Source organism: Nannospalax galili, unplaced genomic scaffold, assembly GCF_000622305.1.
Source record: "Nannospalax galili isolate Female #2095 unplaced genomic scaffold, S.galili_v1.0 scaffold589, whole genome shotgun sequence".
Classification (NCBI taxonomy): Eukaryota; Metazoa; Chordata; class Mammalia; order Rodentia; family Spalacidae; genus Nannospalax; species Nannospalax galili.
In genome coordinates, this window is record NW_008360324.1 from 3,077,459 (window position 1) to 3,103,983 (window position 26,525).

A 26,525-nucleotide genomic window follows, 5' to 3' on the forward strand; every position below is an offset into this window, starting at 1 on the left:
CTTTCCTTTCTCCCCTCCCTCCCTTCCTTCCCCCCTCCTTCCCTCCCTCCTTCCCTCCATCTCTTCTTCCCTCCCTCTCTTCCTCTTTTCTTTCCCTTTTGGAGACAGGGTCTCACCATGTGATCCAGGCTAGCCTCAAACTTATATCCTCCTGACTTAGTTTCTGAGTTCTGGGATTGCAGGTGTGTGCCATGGCTGGCTGTAAGTACTAACTTTATTAATATGTTCTCTCTAATCTTCCAGAAGTTGAAACTACAGGCATTGGAGTGGGTGAATGTATATGTGATAAAGCAGGAGTGAATCTTGACGTTGGAATACCTTGGCCAACTTTGCCCACTCATTGCTGAAGATAGTGATTGGTTTGGTTTTTTTCTCAAAATCTCAGACTGTCTATCTAATGATTTCTGCACATGACAAAAGGCATTGGTTCCTGTCTGCCCTTTCCCTGATGGGAATGACCTTGCCATTGCTTTTGGTGAAGGTGAAAAAATGCAGACGTAGCATGTGGGTGATTAAAGGTGCGTGTGTGGTGGGGATGCCAAGGGAGGCAGGTGAATGCCCATGGAACGATTCTCAGAGGCCTCAGTAATGCACAGCCTGGGCACACTACTTGTCTGGGAGTGGTGGTCTACCCATGATGCAATGCAATAACTCTTTCATGACAACTTGTGAATAACTTAAGTAAAACTTAAACTAAATGTCTCTTTGGCATCACTGTGTGTCTGATGGACCATGTCTCTAGCATCTCTCACATAGTACTACCACGTGAGTCTGACCAACAGGAATTTCTCCGATGGGTCCCTTCCCAGTCCTGACATCTTTGTTGTGGCAGATACAACTTCTTCCACTTGTAGACAAGGGATAAACATGTCATGATATGGGGTAATTTTCATTTCATGTGCTAACTCATTTACAGCCTGCTGCTGCATTGGCAAAGAGTAGCCCGAGCTCATCTGTAAAGCGTAGGAGAGGGAACATCTTTAGTCCGAGCTTGTCTGTAAAGCATAGGAGAATGAACATCTCTGTGTGAGAAGCTATCCCAGTTAAACACTGCGTTGATGACCGAGAAAGTGGAATATTGGCCCTGACCATGCCATGGTTCTGATTTTCCTTAAATAGAAATGAAAGAAAAGGATGACATTAGAAAATTGAAAAAGAAACTCCTTTCTCATTTCACATCTGTTTTTGATGATTCTATTGAGTTTATCATGCATCTCTTTTTCTCCTACAGGGTGAATACGATAGTCCAGGGGATGACATGAATGACAGAAAGGTAAGCCTCATTTGTGCTGTGTTGAGTGCCTTGGGCTTGTAAAAATATGGATGGGTATCGAACAAGTGTCACAAGTGTTCTATTTACATAAATATTTTTGAGTTTTTCCTTAACCACTCATCCTGAGACATTTAGAAACACAAGGACCATGTCGGAACACCCCCATGATTATGTATGTCCCCCACAAAACCTTCACTCCACCTTTGAAAGACAAGAGAGCATCACCTGAGAAATCTTGATAGTCCAACTTCCTAAATGTACAGATGTGGAAACTGAGGCAGAGATTGAACACCTTGTCCAAGGTCACACTGTTCTAGTACACAGTAGATACTTAGAACAACTTTTGCTTCTGAAATCCAGTGTCCCTGCCAAAAAAGTATGGTTGTCCATAGATATCCATTTAGGGGTCATGTTTACATTGTTTTTCTTGTCTTGCGGGTAAGTAAAGCCAGTCCAGTGTTACAGGAGGAGAAGCTGAAGGAGAAGGAAGCTACATCAGGGTGCATATTACAGGAAGCTAGGAACTAGAGGTTATGGTTTGGAGAGAGACAATGGCACCTTTAGAAGGATGCCTGCTATGGCAGTTGTGGCTTCTGGCCGTACAATGCTTTGTCAAGCCCTTCATGCAGATCTGTTTACTCTGTTGGTTGGTACTCTGGGGCCATGGGTTCATCCAAGCATAATAAATAAACGGTACCTCCAGAACCTTTGGTAAGGACCTGTTCACCAGCCTCTCATGCCAGCTTCCCACCCAGCCTCTGGCAGCTCTATTGCACAGACTATGGTGGGAGAGAGAGAAGGATGAGGAATTGAATCTCAAGAAGTTCCCTCCCCCCAACTCTGTTGTCTGGAAAACCATTCATCCCCCAAGTTGCCTTTTGAGCAGCCTTCTTTTTATCCTGCCTATTAGTCCCTGTTATGAAGTGTTAAGTATTAAAAACATAAAAGGTCTTCTCCAGAAATACTGGTGTGATTGCTTACACATGTCCCCTCTCTGCCTGCCTGGGGAATCTGCTGTAGTATTTCGATGTCTTAACCTCATCTGTTTTCTATCTGATACTAATAGCCTCGGTGTTTAATTTCCTGAAAAGTCCCGCATCAGATTTAAAGGAAAAGGAGGAAGCATTTCTCCTTACATCTCACCTATCTCACGCAATCATTTTCTGTCCTCCTACACTAATTTCATGTTCCTCCCCTTTAAATGACCATCACCATTAAATGACCACCCCTTTAAATGACCACCAGAAGAAAATTCCTGCTGGGTGGTGGTGACCCCAACCTATCCAGGAGTGTCACAGGGTCCAGGGATACTTGTCTAACTCATGGGGGAATGTAGACTGTCTCCTGCTATAGGTACCAGTAGATAGAAACACATCCAAAACATGCGTATTTATCTTTGGAATAATATTGTGTTGTTAACAGCAATAATACCTTTTAACACATTTCTTCCTAGAAAACATTCTGGTAGGTAGGATCTGAGAGTTAGGGAGAGACCTTCCAGTAGAATTGCATCTTGCTGGATAATCCTCAAAGCTGAGGGTAGGATATTGCATGCAGACAAACAATTGACTTTGAAAGACAAGAGATCCCCTTCATGTGGCTTTCCCTTGGGTTTGCTGGCTAGTCCTGGTACCCTTACTTTTCTCTGGCAAGACCATGATTAGAGAAGTGATCTTTGCCATGCTGAGGTAAGTGAGGCCATGGTGGAGAGTGCAAGCTTTCCTCTGTCTATCTAGGATATGAAACTGATACCCACTAGGATAGGAGACTGGTTCTCAATGTCTGTAGATAATTGTAGGGTCATGACTAAGGTAGTAGTATCCAGACCCCCCGAGGGGTCTTCCCACTCTAGTGCTGCTCATGACTCATTGGTATGCTGTGTATCCTAGAACAGGAATTCTAAATCCTTTCCCTAAACCCCATTTTGCTCAAGAAAATTTTACATGAACCAGAGGACATAGGTTTATAAAATAGTTATATGAAGATGCCATGATTTAAACCCATTACTTTGTATGTTAACCTAAAATCTTAATTAAAAATAAAAATTATATTCCTAGTTTGATAATGTAGAAAATAAAATAGTTATACAAATCAAACACTTATTGATAGTAAGTCATAAATGTATTCTAAAACAATTCCTTAGTATACGTAAAATTTTGCTATTCATTAAAGACAAAAGCAAATTTGCACACCAATGAGATAGGTTTATTTATTTTGGCATAAAGAATTAAATGTTGGCTGAATATTGATGCTGTAGTACATGGGGCATCTTCAACATTTTTCAGTCGAATGATATTTTGATTGGCTCGTCACTGATGCTGAGGATGCCTTTCTGTATAAACACATAGTACAAAATGGCAGATGTATGTTTAGGGCCATTTCAGAATTGTTGGAAATTCTATTCTAATCTCAAACCAAAATTCATTTAATGATTTTAATGAAAAGTTAGCAGCTGAATCCAAAAATTTTAAAATCAAACATTCTGACAAAATACTCTCCACAGATACACCAATTTGATACTTATGCACCCAAGAGTAAGGGTAGGGAAATATGAAAAGCCTGTGTTTTCCATAAGGAAACCATTATGCTTCTATAATGGCAGAGAGCTTTGTATGTACAGCAAGACACCGCAGTTTACAACATACAGTAGTCTCCAACCTGAGCCAAGCTGTTCCAAGCTGTGCTTGTTGGTGTTGCATGGCAGGATTGGCATTGGCAGTGCTAAGGGCCCATGTTGCATGTCCAGAATCAAGACTGCAGGGCAGTCCCACCATGCAACACAGGTCACTGCAAAAAGGATTTTGGCAAGGTTCAAGGGAAGATGTGCTGTCTTTTGAGTTGGAGGACATGAACCAGGCTTGGGGCTGTGGTGTGGGATGGCCTCTCTGGGGAACTTGGAGGATGATTTGAAACTGTATCCCCAAGTGCCCACCCTGTAGGTACCTGGGTGCTTCCCTTCGTTCTTTCCTTGTAATCTGTGGCTGTTGCCATGTTCTCCCCAAGGGCCAACTCCTGTCAGACTGGAGAGTGGTGAGCTCCTCCCTCTCCATCTTGCCTGGCGCAGTGTTGCAGATGTAATGACTCAGCCCCAGGTAGGGGCTGGCAGTCTCTCTCTCCCCTCCTGGAAGGTAATTAAGAAGAAATTTCTTGCCTCTGGAGAACAGGGGTTTCCTGCCTTCCCAGAAGCCAGAGAAGCAGGAAGAAAACACAGTCTGTGACTATGTGAATCCTTCTGGCTTCCAGCTGCTTCCTCTTTCTACATTTGTCAGAGTTGCCTCCTCTCCCAGAGGACCCCGGAGTAGTGACTGCCATCTTCGAAGGCTGCTGGATCCCTGTGTCTTCCTCACTTTCCAAGAGGAAAGAACTCTGGGTGTAACATTAGAATATGATTTTCTTTAGCATTTCAGAAACCCTTGGTTTTGGGTTTCCCACCTTTTCAGGTAGCCATCTTCTCTGGTGGACAGCTAGTAAGTGGATCACTCAAAAGGGTATAAAGAGAGTCATTCCTGAAATTGAAGAGCCATCTGTCATGCCAGGATGGCACTTTTATTTTGGGGTCTACTTGAGGATTCATTGACCAGGCTACACAGTTTGTGTGTTACCATAGGAGAAATGGAGGCCTCGATAGTTGATAAGACTCGCCCAATATTCAAGTAAGTCAACTGCAGGCCCAGCCCTATCTCATGAATGCCTCTGAGGTGGCCATTGCTGGATACTTTCTGCCCATCTTGGATGGGTCTAGTTGCTTTCTGAGAAGGTACAGTTTCACAGTGGACCATGAATCCCAAACACCTTACTTTCTCCAGAATTGCAAAGGCTTATAGTACCTGAGCTCCTTTGTAGTTTTATGAAATACTTTCGTCAGTGACCCACTGTCAGGTGTGACCCCATGGGGAACCAAATGTGTTTATATGTTTTGGTCTTTCAGAAGGGACAGTCCCCATGGGTTGCTGCTTCCTGTCATAAAGGCTTGGAGTGAGACTTTTGTGCCTGAATCACATCTGAGCACATTGCAGAAGGCCCTGTCCATTAGGAAGGAACTGCAGCCTCTCTCTGATTTATTTGTAGGTTTGACCTGATGGAGAGAAAATATGGTGTAACATTTAGAAAATGAATTTTCTGTGCTGTATTAGAAAGTTCTAGACTCTGCATGTTTAAGAAGACTATTACAAGTTACCATGGTTGTCTGCCTGCACTTTACTGACACTGTGCTAACCCTCATGGGACTGAGACTTCAGGGCATGCCTCCCTGGTTGTTAGCCTCTTTGGGTACCATGGAGCCTATAAGTTTATCATGACCCACTTCTCTCTGTGTGATTGAACATTCTTGTGGGTGAAGGGAATCTGTAGCAGTTTTTTCATTCTTCCCGGACCCCCATGCTGGTGAGTGAAGTTTGTGTGGGGCTGGCCTGTCTGACTGACCCGTCTGCTCTTCCACCTGCAGATTTGGGCTCCATTTATTGATGCTGATTATGTATCTATTGTTCCCTTCTGAATCAAGCTCAGACACCTCTTTTGACTCTAGCTATGAATATAATCATCTGTGCTTGGAGCATACAACCCTGGATCAGGGACTTTGAAGGTGTCTTATCACAGGACCAGGATCCTAGCAGGGCTAAGGCTTCTGAAGTTGACTGTCTGTGTGGTCTGGAACTGACTGAGCTATACTGACTTCTTGGAGCATTTTTTTTAGATTTTCCCTTTGGGGTAAATGGCAAGTGTTAAAAAAAAGAAGTTTAGGCTGGACATATAACTTGGGTAGGAATTTGCTATGGCAGTCTAGAGCCTATGAGGTGGGCAGTGATGTGCCACATGTCCTCAAAGGAGCCCTGCTCATCATGCCTTCTGATGCAAACTGGCCTCCCTTTGGGGACATAAGTGGTGTTTCTGTGACAACCAGGCTTCGGGAGCTTTGGCTTTGCACTTGGGAGAGAATTAGAGCCCAGGGTAGTAGAAGCACCAAGGTCAGGAAGAGGAGGAGGAAATGTGTTAATAATAGTAAGAGAGTAAGTTCAGAGATTATTACCCTGTAATAAACAGTGTCAGTGCTTGTGAGTTCAGATTTCTTCATCTGCTTTCTTTCTCTTTTAGGATATTTTTTTAAAAAATTGTTTATTTTAGTTCCTTTTTTTATTGAGCTTTTTCAACTTCATACAGCAGTTCTTAATCAAATTTAGACACCTCTCCCCCATTCATGCCTCCCTTATCCCTCCATTGACCTTTATGCATTCTGCCATACATGCAAAGTCCTATTCATTCAGGCATTTGTACCCAAGTGTCCTTGAGTGCAAATGGTCCACTGGAGTCCAGCCATCCAATCTAGTGATCATATGTAAGTCATAATCTCCCTCACCCAGCAGCAATCGGTCTCAAATAGTTCTCAGTCTAGTGTGTTTTACTTATTTTTATTTTATGTCTGAGTATTTTGCCTGCATGTATGTAAATGCACCCATGTTATGCAATGTCCAGTGGAGGCCAGCAGAGGGCATCAGATCCCCTAGAACTGGAGTTCTATACCGTTAGTAGTTAGCCACCATGTGGGTTCTAGGAACTGAACCTGGGTCCTCTGTAAGAGCACCCAGTGCTTTTAACTATTGAACCATCTCTTTAGTGCATTCCTCTGTTTTCACACATCATTTAAGGTCCTTTTGTGTCTGAGTTTCTTTTGCAAATGGTAATTGCGTGTACATCTTGCTTCATCTGTCTGCTTGGTTTCTGGTTGTATTTTTACAATTTCTGGGAGATATTATGATAATAAAAGCCTATAGCCTTTAAATAGGAATGTCAGTTCTCATTTCAGTTTTAGTATCATGTCTTTAAGGGCCCTTAGATGAAAAGGGTGGCTTCCTGTCAGGCTGATGTACAGCGGGCAGGAGTACATAACAGGTTTGATTACAGGTCCTCTTTGGTAGATTTCCTTGGGAATTCTGTGTGGTATATAAAAAAATGTTATGTTTAAAGAACACAAAGAACATACCAAAACAGAAATGGTATTGTCAATTCTAGACTTATTTGATTAAGCAACAGTATCCACCCAGCCTGGCTGTCTACGTGAGATCTAATGCTGGCCCATTACTAATGACTTGATGTACTCCTGGATGATTGGTGAAGCTTGTTAGCCAAGGATTTGAAACTCAGTTATTGGGTGGTGTGGCTTGCTTCTGTGACTGAGAGACAGGTTTTGTCCACTTGATACTTCTACCAGAGTGGCTAGACGATTCTCATAAGCATTTCCCCTGAGTCTTTTGTAGGTGTTCCACTCAGGTTTGGCAACTCCCTATGTCCTGGAACCTCTCTTGTCAAGGTCATCGGTGACCTCCAAGTTACAGAATCCAACGACTACTTTCCCATTCCCATTTGACTCATTAGCAGCGTTTCACTCAACGTGCCATCTTCTTCTGGAAACCCTTTCTTCTGTTGGCTTCCAGAACACCACACATCTATTCTCACTCCACACCACTCCTTCTGATCATTTAGACTCTTTACCGATTCATCACTGTCTCCTGGTTCTCTAACCCTGACAGTGTCAGGTTCCCAGATCTTGGGCTATTCTGTACTTATCTTTTATTCTTTGGCAATGTGATAATGTCACAATTCATTTCTTCTCTAATAAATACCAAATTTGCTTTTCTAGCCTAGAATTCCTTTTGTACCCAGATTTTTCACCCAGCTGCCTAATCCACATCCATGCAGGTACTTAAACAGAATCTCAGATTACAGCATCCTGAAGAAAACTTTTGGCTCTGCCTCTCTTAATAGTCTTCCCATCTCAGTGACTGTCACTGTTACTCAAATGCTCAATTCAAGCTCTCATTTTTTTTTCACATAGAGATAAGTTTCAAATCAATGGGCAGAATCAAATATGTTTCTCATTACTCCCATGAATCTAGCTCTGACAGCCTCCCTGTTCCTTGGTTCACTCTGTTTTCCAAGTAGCAGCCAGAATAAACCTTCTATAGGTTTATTCAGACTACCTCTCTCCTCAGCTGCAAGTCTCCCAACCAAATCTAGAGCTCTTAGCATAGCCTTCCAAGCCATGAATGATATGTCCCTCTCGTACTTTCTGAAATAATCACTAATTATTCTCCCCATGTTTGTTCTATCCCAGACACATATTTTCCCTGTTATCCCAGGTTATACCATAGATGCTCACCTCAGGGCCTTTCACAGGGAGGGTGAGTGGCCCCTCATTTCTTCCTGGTTTCATCTCAAATATTACCTCCTCAGAGAGGCACTCTCTGTCCATCCCGTCTAAAATAGCACCCTACTTCAATCTCTATCACATCCCTCATATCTTGATTTACTTTTATGGCATTTATGAATCTCATATATTTATAATCTGCTCATATCAGGTGTAAACTCCATAGCAACAGAGACTTTAATGGGTTCACTGCAGCAAATGAGGCCTGGACAGTGCCTGGCATATAGCAGGTAGTCAATGAATGCTTAAGTGAGTGAATAAGGAAAGGTGGGGCTCGGACTGGGTCAGGCAACAGAAGGTGCTAAAGAAGGAGGAGTGATGTTTGTCAGGCACAGGAGTGTCTCCAAGTGTGCTATGGGTGGTCTCTTATTATTTGGGGGAAACAGAAGGCAGTTTCTGTAGCCATCTGCCTTTGGACTTCTCTCTGTGGATGTTCATGAGACTTTTCCTAGCAACTTGGCATTGGGGATAACATTCTGACTCATTGGGATGAACAGTTGCTTAATTCATCCCTAATCTGTCTCCCTATTTTTCTTGCTTAGCTGCTGTATCAGGAGTGGGCACGCTATGGAGTGTTTTATAAGTTTCAACCCATTGACCTCATCAGGTGAGTGTGGGAGGGGACTTTGGGAGAGATGCTCATGATGCAAATCCTGAAAGATATATCATTGTCCCTTTTGGCCCATGGCAGTCTGTTGTTTAAGCAGAGGGGCCTGCTTTCCCTAAGGTGTATGGTTCTTTGCTCTGTCTTATGGTGGGGAAAACAATGCCAGGATGTGGTGGGAAATGGAGACTGTGTGGGGCAGAAGATGGTATAGATTTAACATCCCAGTACTTCATGAGGTGAAGGTCATGCCTTCAATTTCCCTGCCTGCTCTTTGGAAGTGAAAGAACCATCTTATTCTTTTCCTTAAACTTGCCTGAGGGAAGGATGTAGTTGGAGCATAGACTTGGTTAACACCCAGGTGGCCACAGTGCTGTCAAGGGGTAGAAAGATATGGCACAAATCACACAGGGAATAAATTGATGGGCTTGACAGGAAATTTTGGCTGTTCACAACTTTTCTAATTTATAGAAAGCCTGGGTCCTCTGTTCAACTGACACCTTGGAAATTTCCCAAGCTTCTATAGAATGTTGATGGAAGTTCCTTTCAAAGAACTTTCTAGAATGCAGAAGGTCTGACTAGCCTAAAGCCGAGCAAAGGCTCTAGAAACTCAATATAGTCTTTGTTCTTAGTCTTCTTCCTGTCTGGAATGTTGGGTGGCAACACTGGGGAGTGGAGAGGTTCTGGGCTGAGGGTCTGGAGACCTGGGTTCTAATCCAGATCTAGACAAAATTGTTACTATTTCTTTCAGACATTCTTCCCTTGGCCTTCAAGGTCTGGAGTGGCTGAACTGAAGGATCTATAGGCTAACGTGATAGAACATGCTCATTTGGAAAAGATGAGGGACTGAGCTTGCAGACTGACACAATGGCCTCCCTGCCCCATAGTTCCTTGTGGTAGTTCTAATGAGCCAACTAGCAAGGCTGCACATATGGAGAGCTTTCCTGGCTCATTGCCCTGATCTGGGAATGTGAGAGGGGCAGCCGCCAGAAGGATGTAGTCCAGAGGGAGGAATTCCAGCCTCTTCTTAGAAAAAGAAAGCAACATGGGGGCCAGAGTTTGGGCAGGTTCACTTCCTATGCTGAGATGTGTGAGCTCTCCCAAGGAACTGGGGGAAACAGGTGTTCGTTCCAGCAGAAACCCTTTAACTGAAGTGCTTGGGTCTGGGAGCAGGGGTGGGGGTGACTGTGACCGTGGCTCCTCACCCAGCAGCTCTGTTCCCTGGCTGCCTTTTTGCTATGTGGGCCACCTAGACTGTTCCCGGGGCCATACCAAGCCTGTTTCGTCCATTCAGAGTGGGCTTTGATCTCTTTCTCTTGGCATCTCAAATGGCCACCCACCTCTGTCGCCTGTTTTGTCCAACTACCCATTTGTTTTTAAAAATATGAACAAAAAGCAAAAATTCTCCCTTCCAGAGAGGCTTGTCTTTTCCCTAGAGACTTCAGGTGACTTGTCTGCCAGTGAAGTGGGAAATGGTCCTAGTATGTATTTGGGTTTGGCCACCAAAGCAGCACTGCCTGCTGGGGAAGAATTACCTTTGGAGCAGAGCCCTGCTCTGGAGCTGGCAAGATTGAGGAACTCAGCTCTGTCTAGACTGGGCACAGGGAGCCAGAGCAGAACTGGAGGCTGTCCACAGGGCAGGCAGCCGTGGTGGGGAAGGAAGGAAAGCTGAACCTGGAGAGACGGGGGAGGTCAGGGAGACACTGTGTAGTGTGTATGGGGAATGGGCAGGCTGCTGTCACCTACCTGCTGGGCTAAGGACCTCTCACGTCAAGGAACTGCTGGGAAGAGAAGGGGGAGCAGGAAGGGAGGTGTGAGGGAGAGGGAAGGGGTAGGCTTTCTAGGGTCACAAGCAGATACCCAAAGAGGGCAGGATGTGTAGAAAAACAGCCTTTTCTCAGCAAGCTCCACAATGAACGCTTTACCCCACACTCTTCTCAAATGACCCTGTCTTGATTTCTCTGATTATCAAAGACCTCTCCTGCCTCCTGTTCATAGCCATGCAGCCTATGACCTCGGTGATCTATGCTGCCTTTTCTCGTCCTTCCCACTTGCTAATCTAACTTCAAGTCTTGTAAGTGCCTCTTCCGTGCCCTTCCTCTCTCCTGCTTCTCCATCTCTCTGGCCACTGCCTACAGTGACCCACTTGGCCCACACCACCTCCCTGCTCTGAGGCATTTTGAGGTCCACACAGGGACATTTATGCTCTGCTGCTACTTACTGAGGTGTGCTGACCTTCTTTGTGCCTCATGAAGAAGCTGCAGTCATGTGATCTGGGTTCAAAAATAGACAAAATCTTATAAACTGGCTTGGCACATCCTAGAATGCTTGCATGAGCAGCTGTGTTTGCCTGTTGAAAGATTCAGGACTAGTCATCTTTCACCTTAAAGCCTAATTTTGAATTTGGGGATCAAAACTCTCTTACTGGAAGTTGAGAGTCATAGATAGGAGGCAACATAGTCCTACATCCTCTTGTGCCTACATCCTTCACCCTTGCCTCCTGACTGTACCATCACTGGGACCCAGCAGGCTGCACTGTGAGACCATGGATGGGTCTCTCCAGGCTGGCGGGGCTCTCTACCTTGGTTCCTACCTTTGTCCTGGAATCCTTGGAGCCTGAAGGCCTTGGATGAATGTGCACACTTGCAAGAATTGTCTGGAAAGTTTCCTAGGGAGGGATCTGGGAGGGACTCTGGTGTATTGGTGCAACCCAACCCAAATGAGAACTTCCAGACAGCAGCCTTTGTGCCCTGGTAGAAACAGTTCATGACCCAAAATATAGTGAAGTGAAGTTTAAGATGGAGCAGTCCTTCCATTCCCTTTAGGGTCCTAAGAGGATCTTCACAGATAGAAGAGTAGGTTTTTGCTCTCACTTCTCTGGTTCAGTGCTACAAAAACCCAGGATGGTTTTCTGGGATACTTGGGGAACATGAGGCCTTTTGGATTTGAACATATCTGATCCAATAACTAGTCAAGGCCATGAACTATGTTTCCATGAAAACTGATGTGTGCTCACAGGCTGCTTTACTTCATCTTGAGGTTTTGATATGCTTGAAGCAAAACATTAAGCTTTCTAGGTCTTCTGAATTTGATTCTGCTCTTGACTGTACTTTACTGAAACTGATGTCTAAAATCTATATGTACATTTTTACTTTCAAGCATCTGCTATTGCCTACCTGTGACAACATGAGGAAGAAAAGGTTCTGGAAGCCTACTAAGCTCAGGGTTTGAAGCCTGTGGACTTGGGGGTGGGGCAGCGACCCTCTTGAGGGATGCAAGGAGAGCATTCACTATGCTTAACCACCTGTGTACCCAGTTGCAGTCTGGAGAGGGGATTTCCCCTTACCCTTCCCTGCCTTCCCTGCCTGCACCTAAAATCAGGTTCAGAATTGAAGCCCAACAATTCTAGAACTCTCAAAAATGTTCCAGCTTGAAACCTTGCAATGTGGGACAACTTCCACAGTGACCTCAACGTGGCATCTAAGGGAATGATTTCCACAGATTTTGGGAAACTCTGTGTCTCCACCTTGATACCCATCTCCATAATTTTCAAACCTATGGCCAGCTCCACTGTGGAGAACCTGTCAGAACCTTTGCCTCACAGGAGTTGATCTTTTTTCTCCTGCTCTCCAGGCTGAGATCATTGTCCTTGCCCACCATGTTCTGCGGGAGTGCTCATAGCAGACTGTGTGTTTGATCCATCCCTCCTGATATCTGGGGCTTAGTCCCTTCCTCTTGAAATGTGGCCCATCCAAATTTTTCCAGGAGGGGCTGGCAGCTTGGTCGATGGGTAAAGGGGACTGCTGAGCAAATCTGGCAACTTGAGTTCAGTTCCTGGCACCTGAAGGTGGAAGGGAGGAGCCTTGGAAGTTGTTCTCCAACCTCTACATGAGTGTTGTGGTATGTTCCCCTCTATATATCAGAGAGAGAGAGAGAGAGAGAGAGAGAGAGAGAGAGAGAGAGGAGACAGAGAGAGAGAAAGAGAGAGGAGAGAGAGAGAAAGAGAGAGGAGAGAGGAGAGAGAGAGGAGAAAGAGAGAAAGAGAGAGAGGAGAGAGAGAGAGAGGAGAGAGAGAGGAGAGAGAGAAAGAGAGAGGAGAGAGAGACAGAGAGAGAGGAGAGAGAGAGAGAGGAGAGAGAGAGAGAGAGAAGATGAGATGTTAGGGGAAGGCAAAAGATGGCAGGAGCGAGGAAGGGAAGGGAGCTGAGGTAGGGAAAATGATTTGAGTGCAACGGGGAGGCAGGTCTGACTCCCAGGTGGGCATGGACAGGCACAGTAACTGTGCCGGGCAGTTCAACGGTCGCAGAAACCAGTGTTGTCCAGTGGCCGTGAGTGAGGTCCGGGAGTGACTGAATTCGATTGGAGAGGAGATGAAAAGAGAACTGGTGGAGAGTAGTGAAGGGGAAAGGGGAGAGAGAGAGAGGGAGAGAGAGAGCTGAAAGGAACTGGAGAGGGGAGAGAGATAGAGGGGGACCAGAGAGAAATGATTTTTTAAAATTCCTTTAAGGAGACAAGGGAGACCACATTCTTTTCCAGGAAGTTTCCTGGTAAGATAAGCCAGGTTTGGGAAGACCACAGCTAGTTTGTAGGGAAGGGGAGGGAGAGAAAAGTGTTCATCAACTCGTGATTGATTAATTGTTCCCTGAGCCCCACTGCCTTGTCATTGATCTTCCCTGGGATTTAGAAAGTCCATTCAGCTCAATGTAATAAGCTTTTACTAATGCTTACAATGAGCAAACGTCTTTCTTCAACAACTTGGGAAGGTACAGTTGTGAAGGTAAAGTCTATGGCTTTGAGGATCTAGCTGTTATACAGGGAGATGATTGTATAAGATAGAGTGAAAGGAGGCATATAACTTATCCATTGTAACCAAGGAAAACTACAAGACTTCAAATATTTCACAAAAGGCAAAGTAACAAGATCAGAAACCTGGAAAAGCATATTTAGAATATAAAATTAAACATCTCCCTACTCTAGGAAGAAAAAGGGTGAGGAGTGAGGTGCCCATTGAATTAGGGGGTGGGTAGAGTGACCCTGTGTATCGTCATCAAACCCTTCATCGAAACCTCAGGACATTCTTCTAGACTGGGAGCATTGAATAAAGAATGAAAGGAGCTGTTTCGGCTCCAGCTTTCCTACAGTTGATAAAATATTTAGGCAAACCCTTCTTTCTTGAGTCTCAGTTTCCTCAGCTAGGAAATGGGACCATAGCACTTATCCTACCTCCCACAATATTACTGTGCGGAATTAAGATGAGGTGCTGTACAAATATGGTGATGGTAGCTTCAAGGCTAGTTAAACAGAGCTATTACTCACCTGTTCTCTGAGGGGGGAATTACACTACTCCCTGAAGTAGCAGAATTTTGCACAGTTCTTTATATATACTTAACATGTGTGTCCTCTGTGCCCCTCAGCAGTCCCTGCCAAGTGGGCATTACCACCTCCATTTTGAGATACCCGTCATGAACTTGGTGAGGTTAGGGCTTCCCAAAGCCATTGAGAAAGTTCATCTGAGATCTAAACCAAGTCTAAGTCTGGAAGTTGTTCTTTGCATCGCTTCAAGAAGGATCATCCTTACACATATTCCTCTTTGAACTCAGCAAGAGTAGCATGCTGCTCTCAGGGGTCATGCTTTTGATTTCTTACCTCTATGTTTTATTGTCTTTTCGTCACATGTGTGCAATGCCCATGGAGGCCAGAAGAGGACATGGAGGTCTGGAACTGGAGTTAAGGATGGTTGTTAGCCTCCATGTGGGTGCTGGGACCTGAACCCAGATCCTCTGCAAGAGTACCCAGTGCTCTCAACCACTGAGCCATCTCGCCAGCCCTGTCACTTCCTGTTTTGGGCACCAGAGTAGCCCCATTTCCAGACTGTCATTTGTTGCTTGGTTGCAGCTTCAGCAACCAGATAGTCAAGCCAGTGAGCACCGTACACAATCTTAAGATGCTTGAATGGATCCCAACTATAGCCTGACTCCTGTCAGGTGAGGTAATGGTTGAGGGTTCCCTTATAGTGGAAAGGATTTTGCTTCTCAGTCAGAGTAACATGATGCTTCTGCTGCTCAAGGGGCCTTGGGGTGAGTGTGTTACAATGGGGTACCTTGACTGTGAAGAACTGTGCTTTACCCTCCTTGCTTGTTCCAGGTCACAAGAAACCCAATTTATCAAAGATGCTTTTTAACAGCCTAGAGTCTGTTAGCAATGAGAGAGAGTCAGTGTCTGTGTCAAGGGTCGGCTGGAAGCAAAACTTTGGACAGGGCAGGATAGGGGAAACAGGAATCTTGAAGTATGATAATGGGGCACAAGTTCTTATAAGAGAGACATTCTGATACAGGTCCCAGAACTGTACATCACACCAAACAGGTCAAGTAGTGTATAAAAATGTACACAGCAGGGCTTGGGTAAGGCAGACGGAGGTTTTGAAGGGCTTAGGAACTGGCTTTGAAAGGTTGATCAGAGAAACATCAGATAGGTGAGTTTTAAGTATAAAACAAAAACATAAAGAGGAGAAAAAACATAGTTGAGAGATTTGCAGATTTTGAGCTAAAGCAGAACCGGAAAAAGGATAAGGAAAGAAAAGAACCAACAACGGGTTCAGACAGAAGAAAGCACTGGAGATGAGAGACATGGCTGGCAGAGAAATTGGACACAGTACAGGGGAAGAGGACTCGATCTCAGAGGGACCATGACCATTGAGAGCAGAGGGAGGATTTCAAGTAGCTTCTCTAGAATCCAGGCAGGTGGCAGAGCAGAGGTGTGGGGACTCACTGTTCACCTAACATGGAGGGGTCTATGGAGGTTCTCCTCTTCAATTCCCCTCTCCCCTGGAGAATCCAGTCTTCCTAAGCCCCAAGTGTCCCTCTCCCCAAGAGTTGCATCATCCCCTTCACAGACCCCTGGGTTGTTTGAAGGCAAGGGCAATTCTGTCTGAGGGCGTCAGAGAGCTCAGGTAGATCTGAGGGACTGATCTGGCCCTGGCATCAAGATACATTGCCATGGACACGGCCCAACTGTTTGATCCCAGGAGCTACTGTTTTGCCATGTGTCTCTGGAACCCCTGAGCTCCCCACTTGTGCTAATGATATTCCCTAGAGTGATATTCTCCACCCACACCACATGGGTATATAACCAACATCAACAGAAATCATCTTAACACATTGACTAACATAGGCGGAACACACGTTACAACAACAACCGCAAGATAGCTAAATTTAATTGGCCTGGCATGGCTTTTTGCATAGGCGCTTGCCTCTGTTTTAGAAACGGAAAACCACAGCATTTTGTGGGTCTGGAAGTCACAGACATAAAAAATGAAAAAAAAAACATATAAGAAAAACCTTCAAGCTCTTTGCCTGGGAGACTGCTGTCCTCTAATACCTTATTGAGATTATCTCAAGGTATTCAAAGATGTTGACGGTTTGAGGCCTGCCAGGGACTGCTGTCTGCCTCTGGCGCTGGCCCATCGTTGGCTCAACAAGAAGAGCCTGTGGAACTCAGCCTCAGTCACTGAGCCTGGAGAAGGGCCTTGGCAAACCCTTGGGCCCGTGAGCTGCTGTCCTCACTGGTTTCTTCCGCAGAATCTGTATTCAGCTAAATGTAATCAAGGGAGATAGATGTGGGGAGAGAGGCCTGGGGTTTTGAGCTTTACATTTATCATTTTAGTTGGAAAATGGTAGGGATAATGACACAGTTTCTAACAAAATGGCAATTTCTTGAGTTGAATTTCTTCCTAGTCTTTATCCCCAGGGCAGGAAGGCAAGTTGCTTACAGAGAGAAGTGAATCAGCCATAGACAAAGGTTGTTTCTTTGCTGTACTGAATCTCTTCAAAGCTCTCCTGATCATACAGGCTTGCCGTGATGTGTCCCTGGCCCTTTCACTTTGCTCCATCCTCAGGGGATACAGTATCTACCAGGGCCTACTTTCCACTTTTGCCCAGCCCTGTGAGACCATGTCCCATATGGATGAACTAGCTTGTCTCTGAGGGTTTGGCTTCTGCAGTGAAGAGGGCAAGTCCTCTGGTGACCCAGCAGCCAGGTAGAAGCATCAGGGACACCTCTGTGGGCCAACATAAAAGAACAGAAGGCAGGGTACCACATTTGGACCTCTCACCACGCAGCTGGGATGAAGGCTTGGCATTGTGAAAGAGCTTTACGATAAAATACAACTCAGTCCCATTTAAACCAGTATCTTCACTGAGTGCCTTTTCTGTGCCAGTAAGTGTTTTATGGGCTGGAGTTAAATAATGATTAGTTAAATAGTGATTAGATCATTTATCTTCTAACCGAGGATACACGTATATGAAAGTGAATGCTCTGTTTATGAAAGTGAATGGTTTAGTTGGCTATTGTCACATTAAAGTTGCCTAACAAAGCATTCTAAAATTGGCAAGCTCATAACAGGCATTTATTTATTTTGGTACTCGTGTTCAGGGTGAGAATCAGTGAACCTTAACTCCAGATTTCAGATCGTCCGTAGTTCTTGACAGGTCTGCATATTGTGCTGAGACCAGCAGCTACCAGGGCATGCTCCTCTCGCAGTGAGTCACAGGAGTACAAGGAAAGCCAGGGAAGCATATAGTGTCCCTAAAGACACCTGCTGGTAGCATATTGCTAACACCTCATTGGATAAAGCAGATCACATGGCTAACCACAAATCCCAGAGGATGACTATTTACTGAACACCAATCCAGTTCCCCACACTGAGAAAATAGGTGTAAATCTGGATTGTCCCAGGGAATCTACCAATATGTCCCATTCTGGGTGAGCTCACAGAGCTTATGATGTAGCAGAAAATTATATAATACATTGTTAAAGGTGAGTGGGACACTCACTTCAGGGGAGGACAGGGATGTGATATAGAATAGTCTAACATAGCTGGAGGTTGCACTTCATGAGGAAGTGACATTTAAATTGAGATTTGATGCGGGCAAAGGTGAGCCAGGAAAGATGAGGAAAATGAGAATAGTGATAGTAGATGACACTTACTGTATACCCGACACTGTCCTAAACCCTTGCCATTTCCTGGGAAGGATGTTATCTTTCTTTTACAGAGAGGAAACGGAAGCACAAGAGGTTAGTAAGTACTCAAGGCTTGTACAGCTTCTAAATAGTAGAAGCAGGATTTGAACTACTAAGCTTGGCATCACCACCATATACAACATTCTATTGATGGTGGAGGGAGCCTAGAGGATGATTAGCCTTGTAGAGGGGTCCTGGTGGGATAGGCTGGGGAGGAAATCGGGGCAAGCAGTGGAGGATCTTATGGGCTGGCTGAAGACTTGGAATGTTAAGGAAATGGGTCCATTCTTGATGGGTTTGGATTACATGAATCCACATGTGTCAATAGTACAGATACCACCAGGTTGGCATTTGTGCTAAGAGATCTGGAACTTTTCTGTTTGGGGTGCTGGAAAGGAACTAGGATAGTATTTCTTATATCTAACAAGGTGGAGTGATGGGGTGGATGTTCTGAGGAGAAGCAAGGTTTCTTTCTGGATGTCCTCTGTCCTTTAGAGAGGATCTGTGGGCAGTCTGATGCTGTGACTGAACCCAGAGCATCTGTCCTCACTGGTCTACATTCCAATGGGCCCCAAATCTCCCTAGGTTATAAACCACCACTGTGAAGCACCAACCTCTGGTCACCATTGGTAGTTGTATAAGTGGGAATGTCTGCTGACCATCACTAACATATCCTGTACCCTGAAGCCCTTGGTGATCAGTTTCACCATGCCCTCTGTGTGTGTTTTCTAATTGAATCATCATGATAACCCTACGAATTGGGAACATTGTCCCGAATTTAAGTGAAGACACTAGTACTATAGAGTAGACAAGATGCTTGTCCTAAATCACAGGCAGTATAACTCCAGACTGCTCTATCTCTCTGCTTCAGGGAGGATGACTGTGCAGGCAGGATGTTTAAACAAACCAAAGAGGCTCTAAGCAGCTGGTGGGGGTGTGTGGGTAATACGTGTGCACATAAGGTGACATTTACATGTGACCATCCAGGGCCTCTAGAATTAAACCAAAATGGTTCTGATTCCTTAAGGGGATGTTGCTCTAGATTACAGGAAGTTAAAAATCGTAGACCAGGGGCTGGAGAGATGGTTCAGCCAATGAGAGCACTTGTTGCTGTTGCAGAGGATCTGCATTTGGTTCCCACCAATACACAGTGGCTCATAACTGTCTACAATTCCAATTCCAAGCAATCTGATGCCCTTTTCTGGCCTCCACAGGAACCAGGCATGCACATGGTGCACACATATGCATGCAGGCAGAATATTCATATACGTAAAATAAAAAGCATCCTATGTCTGGGAGCATTGTTGGAAGCCAACCAGACTCAACTCCTCACTTCATGAGTTAACTAAAATTTTGGACAGTATGATGGTACGCACATATACTCCCATTGCATTTGGGAGATGGAGGCCTAAGAATCACGAGTTTTCAAGGCTAGTGTGGGTTACATAGTGAAACTCGGCCTCAAAACAACCCCCCCTCAAAAAAAAACCCTTGAGGCAACAAGGAGATAGGGGTATCATGTCATGTCTGAGGAATTCCAAATGAGGAATTTTTCACCTGTGCCACTAGACTCTGCTCAGGTTTAATACAGAGTAACGTCAACGGTAGATAGTGCTTTAGGCAAACTGATTTAGACATTATCTCCATCACCTAAAAAATAAGGACAAGAAAGCAAACCAAAGCGTGCTTCCAGGGCTAACTGTATCGGTTAGAGATAGAATCTTAATCCTGGTGTCGATGAAGTGACCAGACCGAAAATCTCATACGGAGGCAAGTTGAATTAGGGTTTGGGATGCAAGACTGGACCTCGGTTCTGGACTTTCTCCATTGGGTTCACTCTTATCTATGGAACCTCCCCCACCCCCTGAGGGCCCTGAGTCTCTATTCTTCTTTTCAACTTACTCCCATTCCTGGACACCCGCATCTACGTTTTCTCTAGCCTCTCTGGCTTTGATCACATCTGGAGCATTTGGTAGAGTTGATGAGTGTGTGTTTTCCTGTTGGGACACATGGTGTGTATCAGAGGCACTTGAGAAGCTCTTGACAAATGGAAAAGTCTGCATGGCATCTCAGGGGCTGCTGGCCTGGAGGGTGGGTGGCAGCTGTGTAGGAGGGACCTGGTATGAAGGCCAGCTGACTCTCTGGAAAGGCATAGAGTACCTGCTTGGGAACCACTGCTTCAAATGGCTTTGAGTTGCCTGAGTGGGAGTGGTTTATGTGTGTTCATGCTTGTGTGTGTGTGTGTGTGTGTGTGTGTGTGTGTGTATGTGTATGTATGTGTTAATGTTGGTATAAGAGAGCTGACTGGAAGGGTCTTTCTGCCTTATTGTCATAGGATTCTGCTTCTTATGGTAACCAGGGATCTTTTATCTCTAAATCCAGTGACCCTAACCAATAGTGCGAATCTGTTGCTAGACAATAAGTGATGAATATGATCGAGATGCTGCTTAAGAAAGGTAACACTGATCTCCATTGTGGTTCAGGAGTACCAATGAGCAATGAGGTCAGATGATATGTGGGGTGGGCTTCTCATGAGACATGAGAACATGTACAATCTGATGTTCCCTGATTAGGGCTCTGTGATGCCCATCATTGTCCCCTTACTCAGCATTGGCTGTGTAGCCTTAGAATCCTCAAGCAAGAGCAGGATAGAGCATGGATGATTCTATACAGGTGAAGATGCATTTGGTAGGAAGGAGGGTAATGACAGAAACAGACCGTGGGAGTGATTTTGAGGTCATGCTTGCCCTACTGTTTCTCTTATTTTCCTTTTTGTGAGTGGGAGGTCCAAGCCAATGCCTCAGAACAACTCCTGATAAGGTGTTTCAGAGTCTAAAAGCCCCCCACTGACCCTTAGTAGCCTCAGCCCTTCCTGAATCCTCTAGAGCCTGAAGAATTTATCTCTATTCCCTCTGTGCCTCTTCTGGGTCTCCTTGAATTTTCTCTTCCTCTCTCTTCCAATAACCTTTTTTTCCCTTCCATGGTGTCCTTCCAGTCCATCCCAACTACTCTTTCCATCCACTCCGAGGGATGTCTCTCTGCCTTAGGGACAAGTCACCACCATCTGGGCCTGCTGGAAATAGTTTTGGGAAATGATAGGAGGTATTTACAGGCCCAGGGTAAGAGTGGGTAGGGAATGCCTAGCAGAGTTCAGTCTGGAAGTTTGTTTGTGCTTTTACAGCTCCAGCAGAGAACAGTCTTTTCTACTGATGGCTCAAATTAAATTGCAGATGCCCTTGAACTTGGGGTTAGGAACGTAAACAAGTGGTGAGTTGTAGACTTCAAGCATTGAACAAACTTGGCAGGGGAGAGGCCTGGTGAAGGGCTAGCCAGTGATGGATTTTTTCCAGTTGTCTTTCCAGGAGGCTTCCCTGACTTCTTGGGTTCCAAGGACCAGAGTATTTCATGGGCAGCACATCTGGAAGTGTGGCTCCTCATTGGCCGTGAGTTGGTGAGGGGAGAGAGGAAGGATGATTTCCTAGTCTTTCTTCCATTTAATCTTAGCCTCTTTGGGAGGGGTTTTGGAAAGAGGGTAAAGAGTCTAGCGAATAGACTAGGGAGTCTCATGAGGGAAGTCTCTGACATTTAGATTCCTGCTTTGAGGCTGTGTCCAAGAGTCTGATCCCATTTGGGATACTGTGACGATGGCTCCAACTTGTCTGACTTACCCTCTGGTAAGGAAGTGGCAGCTGTCTATGTTGTGACCGGCTTACTTACTAATTCACTTGGCATTCAGTTTAGTTAATGATTCAACAAGCACCTATTATTATTCCCCCAGGAAATGACCCAGACAGTGGTAACAAAAAATCTGGCCTTCAAGGAGCTTAAAGTCATATTGAGGAAAAAGATAAGTCAACTGACCCTCTAGGTCTATGATGAATCCTGAGACAGAACATCCACTATGAACTCCAGGAGGTCCCAGAGAAGGACATCTGAATCCACCAGAGGGGCCTCCTGGAAGGCAAGATGGCTCAGCTGAGTATTGACTAATAATTGCTGTAGTCTGCATGCAGAAGAAGGGCGTGGGCACTCCAGGTAGGGAGAATGGCGTGAATGAAGGCATGAAAATACAATCATTCAAGTGGTTGTTAAGTAGCTGAGCATGACTGGAATGAGAAGTATGGATGAGGGTGAGGTTAGATGTGAGGCAGGACTCAGATCGTGAAGCTGTCTTTGACTACTCAGCTACGATGATGTGGGTAAGTTTAAATAAGTCTAGTAAGATCAATTTTAGAAGTGTTAGTTGGATCAGAGGAAAAGTTCCTTCCAGCTCTTTCACTCAAGAAATATGTCATCACCAGTGCAAAGCGAGGCCTTGTGGAGGGAGGCATAGGCTGGACCCCTGTGGGAGTCAGAGGAACAGAGGGGTAGAAGGTTAATGGCTGTGGGAGAGGAAAACCTAAACGAGGAAACTGAGGCTCAGGAAGGAAAACTCAGCTGCCCAGTGCCACCTAGCTACTTGCTGCCGGAGCTGGGTCTTCTGAGTAAAAGCCAAACAGCAATGGTGACCTCACAGCCTTGCTCAAGGGTGGTGCTGTCATCTCCATTTCCAACATTACTCATTACCTGGAGCAAGAATATTCCTAGGAATGTTTACACAAAGTCTGCATGAAGACTGCAGGTTCACTGTCACCCTGGCATCTTGCCATGATGCTTTCCAAGTGCAAGAGGCTTGCTAGTTTGTGCTTCACATATTCCCTGGGAGAGAAGACTATAAAGAACAAAGGCAGCACTGATAGGCCAGCATCCGCCATGGGGATGTCGTGAGGTTTCCTTATTACCTCTGGGTCCTTGAGAGTCGGAGTCATGCTTACCAGATTTTCAATTGATGCACATGTAAGTAAAGTAGATACCTTGAAAAAATGATACAATCAATGTTCAAAACATTCTTGACAGGTCAAAACCCTCAGCCAAGACCAGTAATGTGAAATTTAGTAGAAGAAGATATAAAGTCTATTAATGCTCACAGCAGAGAGCTAGGCATTTGTGTGAGAGGGATGGATGGGGCAGTGGTGAGCACAGCACAACTAAACATGGGCCCTCTGTTGCTAGAGCATGAACTTGTCTTACATGAAAGTAAGGAATTCATGGGATACACATAGATAATTATGGTATTGCTGTCTTGAGCTGTCAGCCAAGAGGGAGAATGTTGCTTAATTTTATATACCCCATTTTTTTTTTTTTTTGAGACAGGATCTCCCTGTAACCCCAGCTGGCCTGGAACTCACTGTTGTAGGCCAGGTTAGCCTCAGTCTCACAGAGATCCACCTGCTTCTGCCTCCCAAGTGCTGGGATTAAAGGCATGCCTGGCTCTTATACACCACATTTTAAGTGGTAAACTGACTCTATAGAATTCATAGATTGGTGAATGAATGATCTCAGGGAAGATTTCAGCCAAAAGATATTTTTTAAATTGTTCAAAACATATTTTAAAACAATTCAATGTGTGTATTTTTATTTGGAGTCCAGGTCCTCTCGCTCTCTATAACTCTCAGCACCACCTCTTGCCTCATATCTGATCTAATAGCTCACATGTCTTTATAAATACTAATCTAAAGAATGCCATAATTATTTTAATATCACACAAGCAGTTTTCAGGATAAGAATACGAATATGATCAGTGAGGAAAGTAATGTTTGCAATGATGAAAGGTCATTTCCATACTAAGACATAGCAAACCTGAATGTGTGAATTTTAGCATATGTATATAGGTGGGTGCATGGTATACAAGTGTGTGCATGTGTGTAGCTCAGAGACTGGCTCAGCTATCTTCCTCTATAACTCCCCACCTTATTTTTTGAGACAGATTCACTGAATTTGGAGCTTGCTGTTTGGGCTAGACTGACTGTCCAGTGAGCCGCCAGGACCCACCATTCTCCTCCTCTCAGTGCTAAGGTTTCAGATGGGGGACTTTACACCTGCCTTTTATTTGGGTGTTAGGGATCCAAATTCCAGTCCTCACAGTAAGCATTCTACCCAATGAGCTATCTCCCCAGCCTTGATCTATGTGTGTGTCTTTAAAACAGATCTTCAAAGAGATGGGACAAAACTTGACAAAATGGGAAGGAGAAACAGACAATTCAGTTATATTTGGTGGTTTCAGCTTTCTTGGTATGGATGTAACAGAAAACCAGTAAGGATACAGTAGGTTTGAACATTATGAATGTGCCACTGTGCATACAACACTGTGACAAACTGCAGCAAACATCATCTTCATGTACACATAAACCTTTTGCCAAGACAGTCTATATTATAGCACATAAAGCAAATTCCAATGATTTTAAAGAATCAAGACCATACAGAATCAAGACCATACTGCATATATCTTCAGACTACAGTGGGATTAGAATTCATTAACAAAAAGAACCTTCCCTCAGGACATCGTACCTGCCTTCCGTGTTAGGTAGAACTGCACCTCATTCGTGGGTTGTATGACCTGACTTAAGGCAATTCGGCCTGAAAAATTCAATCAATTAATTTTAATCAACATACAGAGTGTTAGATTTCCTTATGGCATATTCAAACAGAACTTGTTTGTACTGTGTCTCACCCCACTTCCAGGTGCCCTTCTACCTTCCTACCCCAGTTGCTTATTTTCTACTTTCATGTCACACATTCCTATCATTCTTTCTCCCTTCCTCAGAAACCCACTTCCCCTTATGGCCTCCTTTTTAGTTTCCTAACTTATATCCACCATATGATCCAGCAATGCCTCTCCTGGACATACACACAAAGGACTCTATAGCTTACTACATAGAAACTGCCTGTGCTGGATAGCTTCAGTGTCAACTTGACACACCTGGGTTGAGGGAGCCTCAGTTGGGGAATTCCTCTATTGGACTGGCCTGTGGCCATGTCTGAGGGCATCTTCTTGATGAGTGATGTGGGAGGGCCCAGCCCACTGTGGGTGGTGCCACCCCTGGGCAGGTTGGCCTGTGTTGCATAAGAAAGCAGGCTGAGCAAGGGCCAGGGAGCAACCCAGTAAGCAGCTTTCCTCCATGGCCTTTGCTCCAGCTCCTGCTTCCAGGTTCCTGCCCTGAGTTCCTACCTTGGGCTCCCTGATGAACTGCGACCTGGGAGATGTAAGCTGAATAAACCCTTTCCTCCCCAAGTTGGTATTGGTCAGAGTGTTTTGTCACAGCAATGAAGAACAAACTAGGACACTGCATATTCATCTTTATTCTCTATGCACAATAATAAGGAAACAGAATTAGCCTAGATGTCCATCAATGGATGTCTGGGTAATAAAAATGAGTTACGTATACACAGTGGAATTTTATTCAGCTGGGAAGAAAAATGGAATGAGAAAATTTAGGAAAATGGATAAATTTGGAAACTATTATACTAAGTGAGGTGACCCAGACTAGTAGCACAAACACTACATGTTCTTTCTCATGTATGGATCTTAGCTTTTTTTTTTTTTTTGGTGTTTTTGAGACAGGGTCTCACTGTAGCCCCAGCTGTCCTGGAAGTCACTATGTAGACCAGGCTGGCCTTGAACTCACAGAGATCCACCTGCCTCTGCCTCCTGAGTGCTGGGATTAAAGGCGTGTATACACGTGTGTGTGTGTGTGTGTGTGTGTGTGTGTGTGTGTGTGTGTGTGAGTGACTATAGAAAGGGGTCCATGATTCTCTTTTGACAACTAATGTTGGTTCCTGAAAGAAGTGCCAATTTATTAGCAAGTATGAAAAGAGAAGTAGTTTGTATAACTTGCTCAAACATCCCAATTTGCTTTTCTTTTATATTCTCTGACCATTGCCTTACTTAAAAGATTTGTTGCAGGCAAATATCTCAATTCTAGAGATAACACTTTGTCATGCTTATAGCTAGTTGTCAGGAAAAGAGAATCCAGAGATTCAACTAGGCACTGGGCCATTAAGTGCTTATAGCATCGAATCTGAAGATGAAGGGTAAGAGACTTCATAGATATTTATAAGCAAGGGTCGGGGGGTATGACTAGACAGTCCATTTGAATATTGATCACTTGTAACATTTGTCATGGTAGTCGATAGGCCATTGTTTTGTGAATAAAAACCTATTTCTGACATTCTTCATGCTAATTATTTACATTTTGATTACTTAATTTTTTTTATTCCTTTTAGTTGGTGTGCTAAGGTCGGAACCAAGGGCCTCAGGTATGCTAGGCAAGCCCTGTTTTGATTGTTGATAGCAGGGCAGGAAGGCTCTCAGGGCAGGTTTTCCAGCTGAGCCCTTCCCCGGGGACTTATTGATTGCTATCTGAGCCACAGTTTCAGTAACTAAGACAATACTCTCATACTTCATATGACGAAGTCCTTGAAAGAAAATCCTGCATGCTGTAACACATTCCTAGATGGTGTTCTCCTTTTTAAAAGACATCCAGGGCAGGATGCTTGCTGGCCTCCTTGTGCAACCTGTTCCAGCATCACAGCATCAGCAGGACTTCCCT

The 26,525-nt window shown here is 44.6% G+C and overlaps 1 protein-coding gene across 7 annotated transcripts in view; it reads left to right on the forward strand.

The window, feature by feature from the left end:
• Ano2 (anoctamin 2) overlaps positions 1–26,525 on the forward strand; it is a 382,995-nt gene that overhangs the window by 108,439 nt on the left and 248,031 nt on the right. For all 7 annotated transcript variants that reach the window (XM_008825440.2, XM_008825443.2, XM_008825439.2 and 4 more), the window contains 2 exons: positions 1,232–1,273; positions 9,017–9,081. In XM_008825440.2, the coding sequence (XP_008823662.1) occupies positions 1,232–1,273; positions 9,017–9,081 (107 nt within the window). The remainder of the gene's footprint in view (positions 1–1,231; positions 1,274–9,016; positions 9,082–26,525) is intronic.